At 38.6% G+C, this 21,710-nt stretch overlaps 1 protein-coding gene across 3 annotated transcripts in view; it reads right to left on the bottom strand.

Annotated features, from left to right (window-relative positions):
- The window catches only part of MIA2 (MIA SH3 domain ER export factor 2), a 35,466-nt gene extending 18,240 nt beyond the window's left edge, over positions 1 to 17,226 (bottom strand). The window contains exons 1-13 of one of the 3 annotated variants that reach the window (XM_062623960.1): positions 16,905 to 17,226; positions 15,266 to 15,399; positions 13,863 to 13,949; positions 12,407 to 13,526; positions 10,069 to 10,287; positions 9,838 to 9,935; positions 6,388 to 6,519; positions 4,787 to 4,808; positions 4,537 to 4,625; positions 4,079 to 4,150; positions 3,251 to 3,361; positions 2,856 to 2,927; positions 2,306 to 2,410 (exon numbers count right to left, since the gene is read on the bottom strand). In XM_062623960.1, the coding sequence (XP_062479944.1) occupies positions 2,306 to 2,410; positions 2,856 to 2,927; positions 3,251 to 3,361; positions 4,079 to 4,150; positions 4,537 to 4,625; positions 4,787 to 4,808; positions 6,388 to 6,519; positions 9,838 to 9,935; positions 10,069 to 10,287; positions 12,407 to 13,526; positions 13,863 to 13,949; positions 15,266 to 15,399; positions 16,905 to 17,019 (2,376 nt within the window). In that variant the 5' untranslated portion in view covers positions 17,020 to 17,226. Of the gene's footprint in view, positions 1 to 2,305; positions 2,411 to 2,855; positions 2,928 to 3,250; positions 3,362 to 4,078; positions 4,151 to 4,536; positions 4,626 to 4,786; positions 4,809 to 6,387; positions 6,520 to 7,581; positions 7,766 to 9,837; positions 9,936 to 10,068; positions 10,288 to 12,406; positions 13,527 to 13,862; positions 13,950 to 15,265; positions 15,400 to 16,904 lie in introns of those variants that run through there. The other 2 variants (XM_062623950.1, XM_062623968.1) reach the window with 2 other exon arrangements.
- Positions 17,227 to 21,710: the final 4,484 nt, after the last annotated feature.

Below are 21,710 nucleotides of genomic sequence, written 5' to 3'. Positions count from 1 at the left end.
CTTTTCTCATTAACTGTCATCCTCACAGGGAAGCTAAACTTTAAGAGATTCCTTCATCATGAAGCCAAAGAGAAAATAAATACCCGTGACTTTATGTACCTGTAAGAATTTCAATACAGAGAGACAGCAAGGATTTGCAATAAGCTAAAGCAATATATATTTTTGATGTTCCTGCAAAAAACAAAGCACAGAAAGTTTGGAGTTCATTAACAGTTCCCTTGTTCAAACTAAAAGGCCCAATCCTCTCTCTGACACATCATAAATCTGAGACAGCACATCTGTTAGAATGTTTAAGCTATGATGTGCCAGAAGATTATGACCCATTAGTGCAAATGGACAGAGGAAGAAAGTACTCTAGTTTCTGTGAACAAGTAACACCTTTGTTACCTTTTGAGCACAAGTGAAATTCCATCTTAAAAAAAAAAGTAAGAAAGAAAAATAAAAAAGGGACATAGGTATTCTAATATAGCAAACTGACTTTCACATGCTTAGAAGGACCTCATAAAAGCGAATACAAATAAGCAAACCAAATACTTCCCCTTCTTCCCCTATCAGGTTCCATCAAGTCTTATCAAGTTATTTATCTGCTAGAAAGCATAGCAAAATACAACATACACAAATGTTCTCACATTACTAAACAAATGCAAGAAAGCTCAGTTTACAGCAAAGTGTAGTTATTTTTCCTAAATAATGTGATTAAGCAACTATGCCCAGGCTATTTTACTTGGAAGGAGTGCAAAAAATCTTACTCTTTTTACCTAGGAATCTAGTAATTACATCCCAGGAGTTGGGTTTACTTATTTCCATGCCCCCACCCCTAACCCACCTGAGTATCTGTAAACTGTAGAGTAATTGTCTTACTCCAAGTACTATTTTTTAATAAAAGATGAAGAATCTTTTCACATGCACAAAAATAAATCTCTTCTTTCTTGTGGAACCCAATAAATTACCAAAGAAAAAACACACACACAAAAAATCCCTATGAAAATTGTGTACTGCTTCTCAAAATGCTTTACATAAGTATACAGTGACATCTGGAATAAACAACCAAGACAAGCCCCTTCCTCCCCACAGAAACTAACAAAAACATTGCACAGATTAAGTGGAAAAGACTCCTGAAACAAAATAATTCTTATGCAACTTCATCTCACAGTGATAACACCCAAATCTAGTGGTTTTCCACTCATGGCATCTTATAAAATTGTGTTCCCTTTTTTTTTTCATAGATACACACATGTACTCCTTCTAAAATTAGAAAAAATTAGGAAGTTTTACAGATAACACAGTTCTGCAGAGCTGAAATACTCCTGCAGAAAATTTATTTCCAGTAACCATTTTTTCCCCTCCTGAATCAGTAAGTCTAATAAGTACAATGTTTTGATAGAGAAGACCAAAGCACTCCCCAGCTTTTTATGACTTCTAAAACACAACAGGCCTGTACTTCTACTCTTTTCCCCCCACTCTCCCTCCCAAAGGTATCTATCATTAGCATTCAGACAAAAAGGAGATCAGGAAAACAAGCACATATCCATCAAACAAACAAACAAAACACAACAGAAAATGCCCAAAATAAACCAAAGCAAGCCAACCAAAACACCCCAACCAAAACCCTCAAAATACCAAGAACATTCCATGGAATATTTAATGTCCAGACAGAATATTTTTTTGTCAGGAAAAAAAAATAAATTGTAAAACCTGTTAATGCACAGGACAAGTACTGCTTATGCTGAACATTTTAAATAATCAGGTTTGGGATCTGGCTACAGCACTGAAGAAAATTAAGAGCTAAAATTTGGGAAGTAACAGAGCTTTCTGTTCCGTTGTACTACTTATCTGTCTTTCCATTAATTCATGGATAGTGACACTACAGTAAATTTTTTACCTGCCTTTTGCATACTCTGCAATTTCTTAGTTTCTTTTGTTTTTTTTTAGATCAAGTATAAACATTTTCTCTGTGCCTTTATAGAGGATCCTAGCTGTGGACTTGCTCAAATCTTTCTTCTTTCCTCCATGTCTCAGCAAAACTCTTATCAGTCTTACATTACCATATGCTCTCTTTCTCACTGAAATCTATGTGTGCTTCCCCACAGACTCTAATCATTAATCTTCTTTAAAAACATGACTATTTCAGACAAACTTATTCCAACATAAAATCAATTTAAAACCATGTCCTCTTCGTCATTTCTTTTAGCAGAACACACAACGGGGATTAACAAACACATCTGAGGACAAGCTCCTTGGAGAAATTGTATTTATAGTATTATAAGAAAATATGGTATTCTAAGGACACCTAGGAAGAACCTACCTGCTTTTCACTTTCCTGGAGATGACAGTTTTCATCTTCTGCATCTTGAACAGATGTCTTGAGTCTCTCTGTATTAATCTGATATACTTTTAGGGTGGACTTGGCCTAAAGTGAAATAAGGTGTGTTATTTAAACACTATAGGTGAATATATAAATGAGATCATGATGGTATTATTTGACTTATTCTTAGGTTCTCTAGCTGTGCTATAAACATGTTCTCAGATTTTCCCTACAATTTCAACAATTTTTGCTGATTCTAGTTTTGCAACACTATGTATCATTGCAGAGTAAGAAAGCAAAGACAAGGTAACTGTGCTTTCCAGTAACTGCTGATCATTATATGAAATTCAAAGTTGCTAAATCAAGCCACACAAAAGTACTGCGCCTTATAAAGTCTTGGTTTATACAGCACATTATTTCTGCACCCCGAATAGAAAAAAAACAACTCAAGCAATCCACCAACAAACCACCAAAAAGACCCCACCAGTAACTACATGGAAAACAGATAAGGTAAAGATTGGAAAACAGAAACTATGAAGACTGTACATACCTCATCAATCTGTGACTGGAGAGATTTTACTTCATTCTCTAAAGACTCCACTCTCTCCTCACTTTCAGCCACCTGAAAATTATTAGTTGTCATATAGCTTCGTCCACAGATTTGACTGAAAAGGTCTAGGCAATTAATAAAGTTATTTTAATTTTCAAACTGAGAAGGTTCTACTGCCAAATCAGTAAACACAGATCTCATCTTTTGATTATTTTTCTTTCTGGGTGTCATTTTTCTGATATGCCACAAGGACTATGAAGGGACACAAAATGGGAAACACATTTTTTGTTTAAAAAAAAAAACAAAGAGATTTATTTGTCTTCTCCACTGAGATTTGTATTGTGGTATATTTTTTTAATAAATAGTAACACAAACAGGATTCCATTTATTCTTACCAAGCTATCATTTTTTGATTGCTTTGATTTTTCTTCTTCCAGTTCTTTTTCTAAATTCTCTATTTCTTGGTTGAGTTCCAAGTTTGACTTGTTCAGTTTTTCATGCATTTCCTAAATCCAGTTGTTTTGACAGTTAACATAAAATATTTGACATTAATTACATATGAACATGACAAGTATGTTTTAAATATGACAGCAAAGTATATTGAACAAATTTAACTATATCAAGGGTAAATCTCAAAGTACTCTAGAGACTCTTACATGTTAAGAAACCCTGTAACAATCAGCTTTATAGGATCTGAGGTGCAGAATGAAATAAATCTATTTGCTTTTCAATTACATAAATTTCACAGAGCCTACTAGGTATTTGATTCACTTTTTTTGAACTCTTTTACAAATATACTCTCAGTTTGGGCAATATAAACAATGTAGTGGTAATTTCTGTTTACAACTGTGCTCCAGTAGCCTATAAAATATAAATTAATTCAGCCAGATTTGAGAAAAAAATACTTCATGCACTACTCTCTTAGAAACAATTTAATTTTTTAAAAAATAAATATTGTTTAACATGCCATTTGCTCCAGTATCAATTATTTTAATGCAATTGCTAAAACAACTTGTCTTAATTTAAATGTCTTACTTATGTCATTTTCAGTAATCCAAGACTAAAATAACAATGCTCTCAAAACAAGGGGTTTTGTGCTTTGTTTGGCTTTTTTTTGCTTATTTGTTTTTCTTTTGTGTTTTGTTTTTTTTTTAGTATGGGCAGCATTTTCCTGAAAAACTGACTTAAGCTGTGGAAATTACAATTTCTATTTATCTTTTTACCTCAAAAAAAGACGTGTCTGTTGATTCTTTCATAACATTACCATCCTTCAGAGACAATTCTAAATCTTCAAACTGAAAAGAAATATTTTATGTCAGAATGTATGTAAAGAATTGGCTGAAACAACAATATTAATTTATGATGCCCCAGTCTGAAACATAGCAACCACCTAAATATTCACAAATGCACCTTGCTGTAATTCAGGAATGCCTTAGTCCTATTAGATGATCCCAGTGCCATAAAACAAATCCATTTTGAAGTTCCTTCCAGTGAAATACATTGTATTAAGAGTTAAAGGCAGAACTTTCTAATTAATTGCACTTAAAGGCACTCAGAGGAAAAAGCATTCGAAGAATCACTTTGAAAGCCTTTAAACATCTTACTTTTGGATAAGTTTAATACTTAGATAAATGAGCCTATTTCTGTGACACATCTGAAAGCAATAAATGAGGACCATTACCTCTTTTTTGCAAAGGCTGAGTTTTTCAAGAATTTTGCATTTGTCTTCAACTAGTTCAGCAATTTTATTGGCAAACTGTTTTTCCCTTCCTAAAAAAAAAAACAAACAAAAAAAATCCCAAAGTAAACCAAAACAAATATGCAGTTAAGTGTTGCAACACTCAAATAATTCAAAGGAGGACCCCCCCCCAACCAACCAAAAAGTCGGACACAAAAAAAAACCCAAACAACAGTATGAAAAATACGCTTACCTACATAAAGTCGACTTCTAACCTGAAATAAAAAGAATAAATATTGAAAATGTTTGATCAATTACTCTTCCATAGTATCTGAAAAGTAATCTTTTAAGCTGTGGTTCCATGATCAGTTTAACCTTGGAACTTTAAAAAAAAAAAAAAAAGAGAGAGAAGTACAGGCTGCTGTTAAAATGGGCATCTGCATCCTCTGCTCTTGTCCCCTCCATAGCTATGTTTGCCCTGTCCTTCTTCCATTCTAATTAGACAGAAGAGGGAAAAGGAGGTTAGTTGTCACCTGGATCACTTTTATAATACACCTCTGTATAGTCATCATATAACCATGACTGTCAACACAAAACGGTAGTGCACATACATAGCCAAAAGAGTAGAAAAGGGGAAGCTCCACTTGCTAGCTCAGACTTAACTTCCTATGAGGAAAAAAAAACCCCACATGTTATAACACTTAACAGTTAGAGCTGGGGTCATGGTACTACTTGATGGGCATCCCGCCCAAATGCACCTTGGTGGGAAGTGCCAAATCTGCAGCTGCCACATGGGGTCTAGTGCCCTAGAATAAAAATCTAACAAACTGTGGGACGAGATCTGTCACAAATAGCCTGGACAAGAGATGCAGAACTTGGCTGAACTTACAGAAACTTTGTAAAGTTGTAACACAGCATCCTTCTCATCTCTTCCCTAGGGAAGACCTCTATATCCCAGAGAAATAACTTAAAGGCTGACTTTGAAAGTCTGGTGCAGAAATTAAAAATGGAAGAAAAAAAGAATCCTTATTACAAGTTTCATTACATTTGCTCTAATGATAGCAGTCACTCAGTACCTGTCCAAACGCTTACTGTCTTGACAAAACAAGCTACTTCTCAATTTCTCCTTTAGAGGGTTTCTAAATTCAATCACAACAGATTTAAAACTCTGAAACACTGTATATTTTGAAAAAAGAATAGCAAATTCAATTCAAGCCATTCAATTCAAATCATTAATGCACTCTACATATCTGCATGTGATTTTAATACTGCTGGTTTTGGCTGGGATACAGTCAATTTTCTTTATAGGAGATACTATGGGACTCTTCTCAATTTGTGCTGAAAACAGTGTTGCTAACACAGGGAAGGAAGTGTCCATTACTGCTGAGCTGTGCTTACACAGAGTCAAGGCCTTTTCTGCTCTCACCAGTGAGTAGGCTGAGGGTGCAGAGGTTGGGAGGGGATGCAGCAGGGAATGCTGACCCCGACAGACCAGAGGGATACCCTAACACCATATAAAATCATGCTAAGCATATAAAGCTGGGAGAAGAAGGAGGAAGGGGGGGAACATTAGGAATAATGGTGTTTATCTTCCTAAGTATCTGTTACACATAATGAAGCCCTGCTTTCCTGAGGATGCTGAACACCTGCGTGACAACGGGAAGTGGTGAATAAACTCTCTGCTTTGCTTGCACTCACAGCTTTTGCTTTACCCATTAAGTGCCTTTATATTAACCCATAGTTTTCTCACTTTGACTCTTCCAAGACTCTCCCCCATCCCAATGCAGGGGAAGTGAGTGAGAAGGCAGCTGCACCAGGCTTAGCTGACAGGTGGAGTTAAACCATGACACTTACCGACTGGTAACTTCTATACAGGAACAAAAGAACTGTAAAGGCTCCAGCAATGCCAGCACAAATCACTATTTCATATGGGAAACCATAAAGATCAGGACCAGGCCTCATATCTTCTGGCAGTGAAGCCACAGCCTGAAAAACAAAGTGAAAAGTTTCAACTAAAGGAAAAGAGGTTAATACTTTCAACAGAAATAGACATTATATGTTGGCTTAGTTTACATCTAAGGCTTGCAGAGGCTTGCACATCTATTTTTTTTCCAAAATTCTGAGAAAACTATAGCAGAAACCTTTGGTTTTTAAATTACACACATACCAAGTGAAGCAAAAAAATAAGAAAACTTCCAACAAGATATGATGATGAGATAAAGCTCTGAAAACTTTTCCTTCTGAACACACTAATTATCCAATTAGGGCAAGTTCTCCTTCATGTGGTCTACACACTTCGCTGTTAGAAGAATCAGTACTAATAAGTATTTATTTATAAGTATTTTATGATTAAGTGGTACAAAAATTGCTTGGTATGAAAATCTCCTCGCCCACCTTCATCCTAAAATAACACACCAAACAATCAAATGATTTAACACATTTAAACACTTAAATACACTCACAATTTATTTGTAGATAGATATCACTATTTGTTCAAACACCTGCTTAATGTAGCTCACGTTTACTCCATGTGACCTGTGCTTAAGAAATGTGTTACTGTAAAGACTTAATCTCGACTTGTGTGTGTGAGGGTGAAATCGGAGCTTCTGCTTCACTGGTTTGGCTCTTTCATAGAATCATAGAATAGCCAGGGTTGGAAAGGACCTTAAGATCATCTAGTTCCAACCCCCCTGCCATGGGCAGGGACACCTCACACTAAACCATCTCACCCAAGGTTTCGTCCAACCTGGCATTCCCGAGGAGAGCTTCAGCAGGGGCCGCTCAGCCCCGATCCTGTCCCGACCTCCACTTCCCGGCTGCGCAGCCCTCGGCAGGCTGCTGGGCCCCGACACACACCACCAAGGCGCTCCCCGGCTCACGCGGTTTCTGCGCCACACCTGACGGTGCGGGTCCGTTTCTATCAGCCCTGGGCCCCTCGCCACCCCCGACAGCGCGGTTCCCCTTAAAGCCAAGGGCCGCGGTGCGAGACCCCAGCTACGGCTCAGGTGCGCCGGAGCCAGCCGCGGGCGGAAGTGTGTCCCGGCTCACCCTGCGCGCCCCTTCCAAGGCCAACCCGCAGTATCGCTGCGCGCTCTCCCGCAGGCCCAGCCATAAGCTGGCACTGGCCACATCCAAACCATCGCCGCGACCGCCAGCAGCCATCTTGCCGCGGGCGGCACGAGCCTACCGCCGTGCGGCTCCTTCCGGCCACCCGCTTGACAACCGGCCTGTACCACTACCGGGGTGGAAGGGGAGGAAGGAAAGACCACTGCTGAGACGGAAAAGGGGAGGGGAGCAGCGCGGCCACAGGTGGGAGAAGCCGGGAGAACCCGAAGGGGGCGGCAGATTGTACCACTGCGACAGGAATGGTGGCGCAACACCGCCGCCGGGGGGGACGGAGCGAGAAATACTACTGCCGAGTGAGGTGAGAGGGCGACGGGGGCAGCAGCCTCCGGACCTCATGGCCCTGCTTCCACCGGGAGCGGGGGTGCCTCCGGCCGCGGCTTCAAACTACGGAGCCGGCAGGGCCGGGGGCAGGTGCGCCTCAGGGGTGCCGTCGTCCTCCCGGCGCAGCAGGGTTCGGCTGTGTTGCGGATCTAGGGAGCCGCTGAGTCTCCGGGACCCCTCCCGCCAGACTCTGCCCTTCACACTCCGACGAGAAGGACCGACAGCTGCCCTCAGCGTACAGCCACCGCACCCTACCCCCCCCTTATTCTGCTACTGACGTTGCCCTGCTGGCCCCGACCCTACTCCTGTTCCTCCTTAAAGTTACGCGGAGGGATACTCACCTGCCCTTCGGCACCCGCAGCGTCCATGCGTACCCGGGCGGCAGCAGCCCTTCGCAAAAGTAAAACGCTGCTGGCTGGCCTCGGGATTGGCCTGACCCGAGCGGTAGACGTGCCACCCCAAGAGGCGGGCAGCCCGAGCTCGCATTAGCGCGGAGCGGGGCGGGGCGGGGAGGGCCGCAGGTGGATCAGGGGACAGCCGCGGCCTCCTCACTGCGCGCAGGCGGGAGGCCGCGGCCGCTGCTGCTGCCCGAGCGGACCTGCTCGGGAGGAGCTCGGCGAGGGTTTGGGCCGAGTTCTCTGTGCAAAATTGATCGTACTGGGGCAGCTGGCACACAAATGCAGGGAAAGATGCGAGAAACAGTAGCTGTAGTGCCACAGAGCAGCGGGGTCTTCTCATCTCGTTCACTAGGACTATTTTGATATCGTATTTATTAAGTTTTTACCTGTACTTAACTGCACTTTGTTTGTTTGGTTTGTTGTGTTTTGGTTTGTTTTGTTTTAGATATGCTAACAGAATATTCACAGTGCAAGAGTTGAGTGGCTTGCCTGAAAAGCTGGTACCACCTAAGAGAAAGTGATCGGTAGAAGGTGGAAGTGGCTTTTTTAGCTGTGTCAAACAATACAAGAACGATAGCAGTGAACTATCAGTGATCATCGAAATCCAGTTCATAAGGAGAACAAAGCAAAGCTCTTCAGTTTTTGTCTCCTTGGTTGCAAAATTTAGCCAGAATCTATAGAATCTGATACTGGAAATCAGGAACAAATTCATGTGGTGGTTAAACTTCAGTTACCAGTCAAACCAAAGTAACAAAATTAAGTTTACCATATACCACTTTAGCTGATATGACTTTCCTTTTTAGAGATGACAGTGCAACACTGTCTCCTTTTCCTCACACGCCTCTGACAGCATTGTTTCTTGTGCAGTTATGTCCATTAAAGTCTGCCTTCACTCTGTCCCTATATTTGATATCTCAGACATCCCCATACCACTCATAATCCCATTTTGTGTTGCATATATTTGCTTAGACAAGTTTTTTATGCAGTTTTGAACTATGGGGATGTTTGGAATGAAGGCTTTGAAATTTTTAAAGACAATGGAAGTATTCTGGTTATTTTACTCATCCTAACCTGAACTTTCTAAGTCCAAGCAAATCTAATGAGTACTGTCTTGGGAATTAGAGGGAGCTGTGAGTTTCATTAAAACAAAACCAGAAACAACAAAATCTGGTATGTTGACCACCGAGCTGTTTCATGGCTGTTATGTGAAAAAAGGTAACACACTGAGGCCATCGGATTCTGCAGTACCAGTGACAGAGGCAGATGAATTACAGCTAACCTTAAATTTTCTTGTTCTTTCTCATTTAGCATACCCCCCAGAAGCAAGGGGACTGCAAAGGGTTTATTTAAAAGGCTCATTTTTTTTTTTTTTTTTTTTTAGGAGATTTGTTGCAGAACATAAGCAATAACTGGCTTAATGTTGCATTAACATCAATACTATAACATGAAGAATTCTTACCTTTCTCATAGCACTTGTTACGGCCAAAAATACAGATCTGATTGATTCCCTGATCTCAAGATCATTCAAGCACAGAAGTATCTGATACACCCAGCCTCCTGGTTTGTTCATATGTAAAAAAAAAAGAGGAGGAAAAAAAAAAAGGTTTTACATGACAATTGTCAATGTCATTACAACTGCTTTTAATACTGCAAATTTATTTTTCTTACAGTTAAGAAACTTAATGCTTACCATTACTTGGGACGTAGTTCTGGATGGCATCTGAGAAGGGCTTTTCAACATCAAGTGGAGAGTCAGCTACTGAACTGTCCATTTTTTCTTCAGAATTTTCTGAAGGAATCACTATTGCTTTTGAATATTGGTCACTGCCGCCTTCACTGACTGTGGCTGCATTCATTTCATATTGCTTCTCTGGTGTTTCTTCTAGTAGCTTTCTTCTACTGCCTACTCCTGCAAATAGTTATGAAGGGAAATCGTGCTTATTTTCAGAGGATTCAATTTAGACACACATACTTTTATGAGATATTAACCTCTACCAAGATTTTCATTTTATGCTTATATTTTCCTCAAAGGCAAGCACTAGAGTGGTACATGAGAGTAAAAAATATGCTAGAGATTTATGATTTAAGAAATACTTGTTCAAATAGTGGGCTCTACAGACTTTGAAGGATAAAACTAAAGCTTAAAAGCAAAACTTGTTCAAGAAAACATCTGCTTAGTTTTGATAATTAGCCTATAGATTCCCTGTTCAGGGTTAGTAGGTCTCTTTCTTCCATTATCCCAAATACAACTGGGAAAACCTTTACAAAAACAACAAATATGCCATGTAGGATTAAAGATTAACAACTTCTCACAAGATAACTAACTTCACTGTGAAATACAAGAAACCACAGGCGTGTTCACGGGGAAGTATAACTGAAGGTACCTTGCTGCCTCAGTTTTAGTGATTTGGAGTAAATTTCTTGAAGCCAATAAAATACTGCTTCCAAAAAAATACCATTTACAAATTGATTCATTTTTTAACAAATTGATTAATTCTGTGCTTCACGACAGTACTGGCCAAAGATGCCACAAATAGTCCAATAGTCAAAAGACAAAAAGAGTAAATGGCTTTCAAACAGCATTCGACTGCTTTGAGTTTCTTAGATGTTTCCAGAGTCAGTTGGTTCGTTAACACATAGAGTTGTCTTGATGCCCAAATAATTATCTGCAGTTCTTGGTATTTCTCTATAGCTTAGTAATTTGCCTTCTGAATTTACAGATTCTTGAATACACAAGTATGGGTTTGGGGTTTTCCTTTACACTCTTTTAATGGTTTCCATATTTTATTTTCCCTGTAGATGAGTTCCAATTTTCACTCTTATTTTAAAAATTTAATTTTGAAAGTAAATGTAGAGAATCTTTGGAGACAGTTCATTACAGTAGCCTTTTATATTGGCATTTTCCTGACTTTCACTACTCTTAGAAACATTTTTTTCAGCACTGGAATCTAAACAAGGGTATGTATTGTCTCTGAGATGCTTCAGGTTGCACTACTGTTTCAACAGTGTCCTGATTTCTGCTGGGATAGAGTTATTTTTCTTAGCTGGTGCAGTGCTGTGTTTTGGCTTTAGTCTGAGAATAATACTGATAACACACTGATGTTTTAGTTGTTGCTAAGCAGTACTTACTCAAAGTCAAGGGCTTTTCAGTTTCCCATGGCCTGCCAGCGAGGAGGGGCACAACAAGCTGGGAGGGAGCATGACCCAAAGTAGCCAAAGGAATATTCCAAACCACAGAAAGTAGTGTTCAGTATAGAAACTGGGGAAAGGTGGCCAGGAGCCACCAATTGCTGCTCAGGGGTGGGGTGAGCATGGGTCAGTAGGTGGTGAGCAACTGTACTGTGCATCACTTGTGTTTACTGGGGTTTATTCCTTTCTCCCTGTTATCTCCCTGTTATCTCCCTTTTCATCATCATCATTATCTTTATTTCAATTATTAAACTGTTTTTATCTCAACACACAGGATTTGTCTTTGCCTAATTCCTCTGCCCATCCAACAGGGGGCTGGAGGGGAACAGGCAAGCAGCTGTGTTAGTGGCTTAGTTACCAGCTGGGGTTAATAGTGATGCATTTGTGAAACATCACTGTTGCTAAACTAATTCGACAAAACATTTTGCTTTTTCATTACTGTGTTCAGTGTTTTGTACAGCTAGTGAGCAAAACAGATTGCTTTCCTGAATTGCACCTGTATCTTCAGACAGCTCCTCCCTAGCTCTCTGACTTATACTTTCATTGCTCTGTTACTATTTCCTTGTAACATGTTACCATAATTTTCAGTTTGAAAGGCTTCTTCACTAAAAAACACATCATCCTGCAAACTCTGCCCTTCGTTTCTCTTTGGCTGTTGAACTGTATGTCTGCAAAATGACTGAAAGAAAAGAAATGGCTCTGTTCTTCAGCTATGCCAGGCTTCTCATCTGTATTTTTTGTCTGAGGGATCACAATTCTCATATGATAATCCCTGCTGATTATAATATATATATATGTGTTACCTGAAATAGATTTGTTAATTGTATTTGTATACCAACCTGACTGTCCATATTTACTTTCTGACTCCTGATTTCTCTTTTTAGCTTCAGTGTCTTTCAGCAGTTGGCTTTCTGATACCGAGTCTTGTTCTGAACCATAAGGTTCAATTGGCTTCTCTTTGTCACCTGTTGGCATATCAAAAAATAATTCTGTGCTTTTGGTGTCATTAAGAGTATGCACACTTGCTGCTATCTCCCCAGGATTTGGCATGTTTGAATCTATTATTTCTTGTGCATAATTCTCTTTATCATCTTCACCCATCACTGCTTTAACCATCTCCTTAGGTTTTTTGTCCATGTCTGATTCTTTCTGTTCTGAAGTCTGCACTTCATTATTATTTGCTTCATCCTGTGTTTCTCTGCTTTGCTGCTCTTGCGCAGCAGTTGCAACTTTCTCAGCATGGACAAAATTAAGAACATTACTTAAATCCAAATTAAACCAATTTGATCCAGATTCTTGGCTTTCACTCTTTTCTTCTGTCAGTAACTCTGTGACTGCTGTTTCCTGTTCATTATTGAAAAGTTCAGGCACACCAGGAGCATCATTTTTTTCGGATGCCAAACCAACATCCACATTCTGTTCACCAAAATACAGGAAATCTGTCAGTCCACCTTGAAACCAAGCAGATGCTGGGGATTCTTGTTCCTCCTTCTCATTTGACTCCTGTAAATCATTTTCAGCAGTTACCATTATTTTTCTGCTTCGGTAGGTATTTTCTCCTAAGGGTTCTGTAATGGCTTTTAAGGGCTCTCCATTTTTATTTTCTGTGGTGAACCATCCTGCAATCCAGCTAGACTGAGTTGGAATGGGTTCTACTGGGAAACTGTTTTGCATTTCTGGCTTTTCAGTATCATCTCTTCTGTTCTCATTTTTCATAAACAACTCTTTGCTTACAGACTCCTCCTGAGTGTGAGATTCCTTGGAATCATTTTCAGAAACTGATTCAACCTTTTCTTCTTTTCGCATAGATTCTCTTGTATACTTGAAGAGTTCATTTTCATGCAGCTTTGATTCTGCATCAGATGATGAATATTCTCTTTCTTTGTTGTGATCATGTATTGCACTATTTTCATTTTCATAAGTGTACTTATGTCCATGAAGACAAAGAAAATCAGTTTCCTGAAAGAACAATATCAACTTTTAAAGTGTCTTCATGTGTAATTTTCTACAGCTCCATGTAGCACAGCAATATCTTTATTCTTTTTCTGTCTGTATAGTTATACATGCATATAACTTTACATAAAGGCCTGTAAATAATTATATTATTCCTAGTAGTTATGGTTTATTAGATAAAAATTACTTTAAAGAACAATAAACATGCAAATGGCACAATAATAAAAAAATATGTTTTGATTTATCTGAAATAAAATGCGCATTAACACTTTAATTTCTACCTGGATGTTAGATTTTCAATTGCTGTGAATGACATTGGAAAATCTGGTGATCTTGGTTTACCTTAGTGAGCACTTCAACTTCTTCCACAGTAAAAACTTCCTCAACCTTCACAGCATCTTTTGGGAAATATCCAAAATCCTTTCCTTTCTATAAAAAATATAAAAGGAATGAGGACATTTGAGCTTCAGTGATAAGTATGGTAGGTGCTTGCGTTCATGCTAGAAAAGTATGAATAGACACTAAGTTTATAGGGCTGCTTCCTAACCCCTTAATTATGTTTGGTCAAAAGACTGGTTTATTTTTCCTTCACCGAAGTGTTCCATTTGCCAGTTCAGACAGCAAAGGGAAGTATATTAATCCATACTGTTATTTTCTGTATTAACGAACACGTGTTTGCCAGAACCAAACCAGTAGCCTTAGCACTGCTTCAAGTGAAGACAGTGTTGTGAGCACAGATGGTCTCAGCCAGCTTCTACTAAAATTGGCTACAAATTTGCCATTGGCTCAAGGGGGAGAAAAAATGTGCCTTGATAAGTCATGACCCATAACAAGCTACAAGAAAAGTAGGATATGAAATTCAGGTGCAAGGCCAGCTGAAGAGAAAATGGCAGTGAAGGTGGCAACACCACAGAAAGTTCATGATAATGCACAGAAGAATCAAGTAAGAGTCAGTCCAACAAAAAACCTAACAACCAACCACTAGCTTTACATCAAACCATTGCACACAGCTTTTAAATAGAGGAGTGCAACTTGGAAAGCAAAGAATAGTGAGGTGCCTGCAAAGATATTCTTGGATGAAAAAAAGGAAGACAGAATTTCATCGTTACACAATAAATGTGACAGATCATTTACAAAAAAAAAAAAGTTTACCAGTATCTTCTAGGTTTGAAGGACTGGCACAGTTTTACTAGCAGTTGGATTTGGATCAATGCATCTATTCCTTCTTAGCTATAGCATAACTACATGGCTGTTCTACATTATACATTGTTTGTACATTGTCAGTTGTTCCAAATCATTAAATATGCATAACTTCTCTGTGAACTTTCCTTGGGCACTGAACTATGAAGTCAGGTCCTAGTATTGGATTGCTGACTAAATGACTGAAAAGCATTGCTCACAGACCTGTAGGTAGGTACCTGACCTGATAGACCTGAATGTTTTTAAGGGAACCAGATCAAATTGTTATAGCCAAATGCTTAAAGGAAGGAGACAGAACACTTGGATTTTGATCCTGACTTTGTTTCTCCATGGGTGATCTTTGCCAAGATTTGATTTTACCTTTCTATATACAGATGACAACAGTGACCCATCTCCCAGATACTGTACTGACTATAATATTAACTGATGGTTAATATTACAGAAGGGATGGAAGATTCCCAGAAGCAAGCAGACCACAGTTGTTATGCTATTATTATACTAGCTAAATTATTTATGGGAAAAGTCTTTCAGATTGAAGTACTTACACTTCCTATCCACAGGTTTTCATTTTTCCTTGAAAGTTTGGAGTATACGATTATCTCTTCCCCTGTTTTGAAGTTAAGATACCGGCAGTCAGGCCCTGAGTAGTCTGTAGTGGCGTGAACTCTGCTTATTCCCGCTGGAAAAGTGTGTAGGAAGAATGAAACAAGTAAGTATAGCAGCCATAAGTCAGATAGGTTACTGAAGAAGTCTAATATATATAAATACATTAAAATGTTAATACATCATTGTATTTAACATCATTGTTTATATGTTTACATTGTTTACAATTATTAACATGATTGTTAATGCATCATTGTAACAAACATAAAATTGTTAATACATCAATGTGCTTTGTTGAGGCTAATGCATTTATATCATCAAGCAAAAAGCAACCCTATCCTGTCTTCTTTCAGGGAGGAAAATACTTGTCCTATAAGGAAATTTTCCCATCCTTATTCAACAAAGCTTTCAAAGCCTAAATGCATGTGGAGAATTAGCACATTCAAGTACTAAACCCAGATCTAAACAGCTAAAAAATATTTCCCAGGCATGTTTATATATTTTAGAAATTCTAAGTTAAATCTAGTAAATATTTCAGGGATTTTGTCCTCTATATTGAATACATTTATCTTATAAAGAAAATAAGTAAGTTTAAGCACTATAAACCTTAAACATGTTGTCAAAACAAAGTTTCCAATTCAGTTTGAATGACTTCAAATTCTCTTTGTCTTCACCCCTGCCTCCCCACAGAAACCACCACTACTCATGTACTCGGGTCAGTTTGGAGCCCATTCCATATGGTGTTCTACAAAGACAGACTTCTCTGAGCATCCAGACTGAAGTCAGTGTGGCTGACAATAAGAGTCCATCAGCAGAGGAAATCTATCTCTTCCACTTCAAGGTAAGCTGTCCATATAGAAAAAGTAACAGTTAAGGCTGCCAGACCAGTGGAGGCAGCTTAGAAACAGTTTCAACTACATATGATTATGACAGGCTTCACAATGGTAATCAACAGATAATAAATGGGGCATTGTTTATTGCTGCCCACTTGTGATTCAGTGGCTCCACCTTACACAGAGCTGTCACTCCCCAGGAACTGCATAACTACTCCCTGCTCTTAGTTCATATTGAAGAAGAAAAAGATAAGTAAAGAAGGTATACTGTCAGGGTCTTTTGTAAAAACAAACATTCCGCTTGCAGTATAAAATCCTGGAGTTTGCAGAATGGGCTCTGAATGTACTCTGAATCCAAGGCATACAGTTTTCTCTCTCAGCCTAGAGCCTACCTTTTTTTTTTTTTTTTCATTTATTTTGTACCTGTAAAGAATGAGTTTAAAGTACTTTAAAGGTGCTTTGTGCGGCCCGTTTTGAGGAAACCCGAGAAAAATCAGCTATTCAAGAGTATTTTCACTGAACTTTGATCTTTATGTACTTACACAATGCAATCTGGTAAGTATTTTTTTCTGGTTTTGTTTGACAAGTTTAAGCCTATTGCTCATAAACTTACTATACTGATAACAAACATTTTCTGTGGTTGCTAATTTTCAGCCTGTTTCATTGCTGATTTAAACATTATGGTTTGTAGCAACTGCACATACACCATAGACTCCTTTTAAAAATGACAACAAACTTTTTTACTTACTCTCACATTCCTGGTCACCACACTTCTTCCATTCTGAAAGTACGGTTGTACTCTGCAGACTTGCTGAAAATGAAATTACTAAAAGCAAAATTCTCTGATCCAAGGTCCTTGACATTTTAGATTAAATCTGGAATGCACTGAAACTGGAAACTGCATCAATGTGCAGATAGCAAGAACATTATTTTTCTTAGCCTAACAAAACATTGCAAATAAATTTATAAACCTGTTTTCCTTCTCTCATCTGTTTAAATAGCAGTACACTTTGCTAACCTGCTCGGCAAAGTCAGGTGTCCTGATCATACACACGTATTTAATAATTAACTATGTTCCGATAGCTAGGCTGATGTTTTGAATAGAGAAACTAGTTCTGGTCACATCAAAATTTAGTGTATCAGACAGCTTAATTTGTAGTGAGCTTGTGAAAGACTTAGCAGAAACTCAGCAAGAGCTTTATTAGGATTTTTTCTGGATTATGAATGCATTTTTAAAACACATCTTTCATCTGATTTTAAGGTGGACTGTCAATTTCATGCTTATATTGAGTTGCATGATTGCTAGTATAGCTGCTGACAGTTTTCTAGCTTTTTTTGTTTAACAAACTGTATTTTGCATGCAGTGATATATTTTAGATAAAATAGCGATCATTGGAAACTTTGAACAGAATATTTTTCCACATATTCTGTTGAAATTTTCTCATGCACTTGATGCAGAATACAATCCCTTAGCACGGGGAATACTTTCTGAACTCCAAAGTCTTTTAAAGGCAGTTTTCAGTCTCTTGAGATAACTAGAAAATCCATATGCTGTCTCTACATCAAGTATCACAGAGCAATATACCAGAGCTAAGCAGATGATATGTCCTGGTTTTTAAGGAAAACCCTCTGCTTCTTAGCAACCTATTATCCAATATGGATAAAGCATTATAAATAATATTTTCTCAAATATGGGTTATGCTTTAAAATAGTGATTATGCAGGGACTTATACACTGGTGATGTTAGGTATGAAATTATGCTATAAATGAAATCTTGCAGAGGCGTTTGCATCACAAGTAAGCGCAGCTTCAAAGGTTTTGCATTGTTGTCCTGCACTTCCTTGGTGACCTAAACACAGTACCTCTAATTTGCATACAAAAGGGGCTTCACCCTTCCCACTCTCCTGCATGTGGTAGCTGCTCCTCTCCTCTCTCGATAGCACCTGAAGAATCTGCATTCCTTCCCAGCCTGATAGTATTTGCAGTCATATGCTTCCTGCCCCTCTTTAGTCTCAAGTATGACTCACATAGAATTTGCTCTGCTTTCTCTCGCCATTAACCTAAGCTGTATCCTACTTGCAGCATAGTTCCCCCTCCCTCCATGGAGTTGCTCCACAACTCAAACCTGCCAGACGCTTCTGCTTAGTCTGATCTACTGAGCCACCAAACTGGTCATCTACTTGTAACTGGGAGGGGGCACAAAGTGCACCAGGGTCATGTTAACCTGCAAAAACATCACAGTAGATGACATGTTCTCCAGTTGCAATCTAACACTTTGGCCCCTTCCTTCACCACATGACCTGGTAGTCAGACAGGCCTATCCTATGACCTAGCACACCAGCTGCCTCTGCTGTTAGGTAATCCACCAGAGAACTGTCCTGGGCACCTGGGAAAATACGCTAGAGATCAGCAAGCCTCACTCGCTCCACTCAAATTAGCTCCAATGCAGCCCCATCCCCAGGATCAACATTCTCTTAATCTTGTGTGGTTTAGGGAGTCAGTGATTTGGGACCTTCCCTGGGGTCTTCTAGGTTTATCTGTAGGAGGTGTAAGGGGAGAAATGGAATACCAAGTAGCTAAAACATGACAAACTCAAAGAAATGGTGAGCAGAAAAGCAGGTGGTGAAGTTTTTTGGTGGTTTTTTTTTTTCATTCCCAAATCTCTACAGATTAGGACCAATTGATGAGAAGATACCAAAAACGTGTATTGGGGAAAAAAAAAAAAAAAGGACAACATTTTTATCCCACCAAGGTTAACAATGGCTCAGAAGAGTCTTTTATAATGTTGCAAACCAACCATGGAACATGGGATGAAACCCAATAATGGGCCTAGTTTGTGTGGGAGAGCAAACTATCAGACCCACACCTTGGGATCTTCACACTGCGTTTGTCAAAAAAGCTCTGAAATGGCTCTGACTTCAGTTTCATATTGATACCCAAACTAATTCTCAAGGTTTTATATGGAGATAAAATGTTGCCACCTGCCTTGGCTACTCAGTTTCATCTATGTCTTCTGTTTTCAAGTAGCCTAGTCTTAAGTCGTTCTAGGCTTGAAGCTATTAAAAGGCTAATGAGCACTGCTCTGATCCTTGTTCTGTATTATTTGTTCCACTAGTAACCTCAGTAGGAAATCATTTAGATAAAATACTGTTTTCTTCTGGGTGTATACCCTATAATTGCAGGTGTTATACACGCAGAACTTCTAATCACCTTTGAACTACAGTCAAAGATAAAGATTCAGGGAATTTATCATAGCTGGATTCCAAAGGACAAAGTTGAAAGCTTTATAGCAGATAGAGATTTCAGTGAACTTCTGTTCTGCAGAAATGAAGCAACAAATGTAAGTACTATTACACACATGAAGACAAACAATACAAATGAAAAAGATCTATTTCCAAGAGCTTTCATTAGGATGAAACTATTAACTTTTATTTGCAATGACATCTTGTTAGCTACCAAGCTAGAAATGCAGAAATCCCTTACATTAAAATTCACAGAAGGATCAATTTGGGGTTACCGGTATAATTTAGATAAACTGAGTAGTGTGGCACCCTGAATGGCTCTTTTAAGACATTGCTTTGTATAAGCAGAAGAGATATTGCATTTCCTAGACTATTCAGTATCTATCTGCATTAACAATGAAGATCCAAAAGCAAATAATAAATTGGTAAAAATTCTCCTAAGTACATTAAAGTCAACATCTATTTTATAATAACAGTACATACAGCTTTGGTTATATTCTTATGATAGCACCAAAGAGCTCCATACAGAATGTAGGGTTTCACTGTGTCAAATATTGCACTAATCCATAGAAGAATATGGTCCATGGCAACAGCACTTCAAAACTATACTTCTCTTGGCTCTGGAGGTTTGGATGAAAATATAGATCAAATTTGACACTGAATAAAATGTTTAAAAAAAAAAATAAAATCAAAATCTTTCTGGTATGACATTTATCTTTTAAAATATAAGTCAAAGGGAGAAAAGGAACACTACTTCACTCTTCCAGTTAGACAAATCTAAACAGGTAACAGTCATTCATCATGCAGATCTAAACCAACTTTTTCAGCCAGGATGACAAATAGAAAAAGCCATATTGTTCTTTTGTTACAAAATCAGTTACAGGCATGAAAACTCACAGTGCATTTCTAACAAATCATGGAATTTATGCCTTGTATTACCTTGAATCTTGATAATACGTTTCCAAGCTTCGAATGCCTCATGTTTTGCCATGTAATAGAACACTATCACCTAGTAACAACTGCCTGAACAGGGTTTGTGGTAACACAGGTTTGCTACAAAACTGGGATGGGGGAAGAGGGAAGAAATCTCAAAGAGCTAAATTTTATCCTCCAAAACACAGATCTCCATGTATTACCCATACCCCACTGCCACAGCATGTGATCCCATAATAAATATATGTAGTCTCAGAGAAATACTTCCTTGAGCAGGAAAACTCATTTTAAAGATCTCAGGCACAGATAAAATGAATAGGTTTGCCTGTTGTGCCAACAGTAATGGCTGCAAAATCAGCAGCTGAACCTGCATCTCAAAATTACAACTGGGACCTAACAACAAGGCCAGTACTGTCGGGATAAACAAAAGATGCTCTAGAAATCTATTTGCAAATACACTGGGTTTGAAAATTAATTTTCCTGTAGGGGGGTGTTTAGTTCACCGACTTTCCACACAAAAAATATGTTCCAATTTTCTTTGAATACACACAATGAAGCTGTTCTAAGCACATATGCCATCTTAAATAAAGGAGCAGGAGTTTGAAGAGCTGTACCCTTATAGGAACTTCATGTTTCAGCCTGTAACAGTTTAACCATGGCAGTTTCTTCTAACAAACTACCAGCCTTGTACTCAGTAGCAAAGCCCCTGTATCTTCACCTTGACAAAGATGATACATTCCTGCCTGCAACATACCCAAAACAACATAACCAACCCAATCCCAACTTCCGTTACCAGGAACCACCACATTATTTTTATGAACCCTGTTAATTCGCACCTCTGAAACAGTGGTTTTTCACCATCAATCTGTGTGACTGCAGTATCAGCCATTAAAACCTGTACGGTACATGTACTACAGCAGTGAATCACCCAACTAAGCTCAAAATAAGAAACCTTAAAAATACCCAGTGTCAGGGTGGAGAGTGAGGCTTCCAAAAAGCAATGTGAAATGTGAAGTTAATTGAAACATGTAAGCCAGTAACATTTACTCAGCTACTTAGTATAAAAGTTCGTTCCCTGTGGTAAACTGCTGTTTGTCTTCAATAAGGCATTTGAATTTGTGGTTGTCCTTCAAAAAAGGCGGCACATTAAATCATATTCCTTTGAAAAAAAATATGGTTGGAGACTGAACAAGAACAAAAAATGATTCTCAGTTGTAGAGAAGCAGAGGCAAATAGAATACTCACGTGACAAATGGACTGAAGAATCAGAATAAGGTCTTAAACTTGTTGAGGAGAGCCTGAGGAACCATCTCATTGCTTTTATTTGTGCTGAAAGAACACTCCACTTCATCCCTTGCTAGACATATTTGTTGAAGTCA

This window comes from Pezoporus occidentalis, unplaced genomic scaffold (assembly GCF_034315485.1).
Source record: "Pezoporus occidentalis ecotype Australia unplaced genomic scaffold, CSIRO_AGI_Poc_V1 ctg108, whole genome shotgun sequence".
In the NCBI taxonomy this organism is placed as follows: domain Eukaryota; kingdom Metazoa; phylum Chordata; class Aves; order Psittaciformes; family Psittacidae; genus Pezoporus; species Pezoporus occidentalis.
This window is presented reverse-complemented; position numbering and strand designations above follow the sequence as displayed.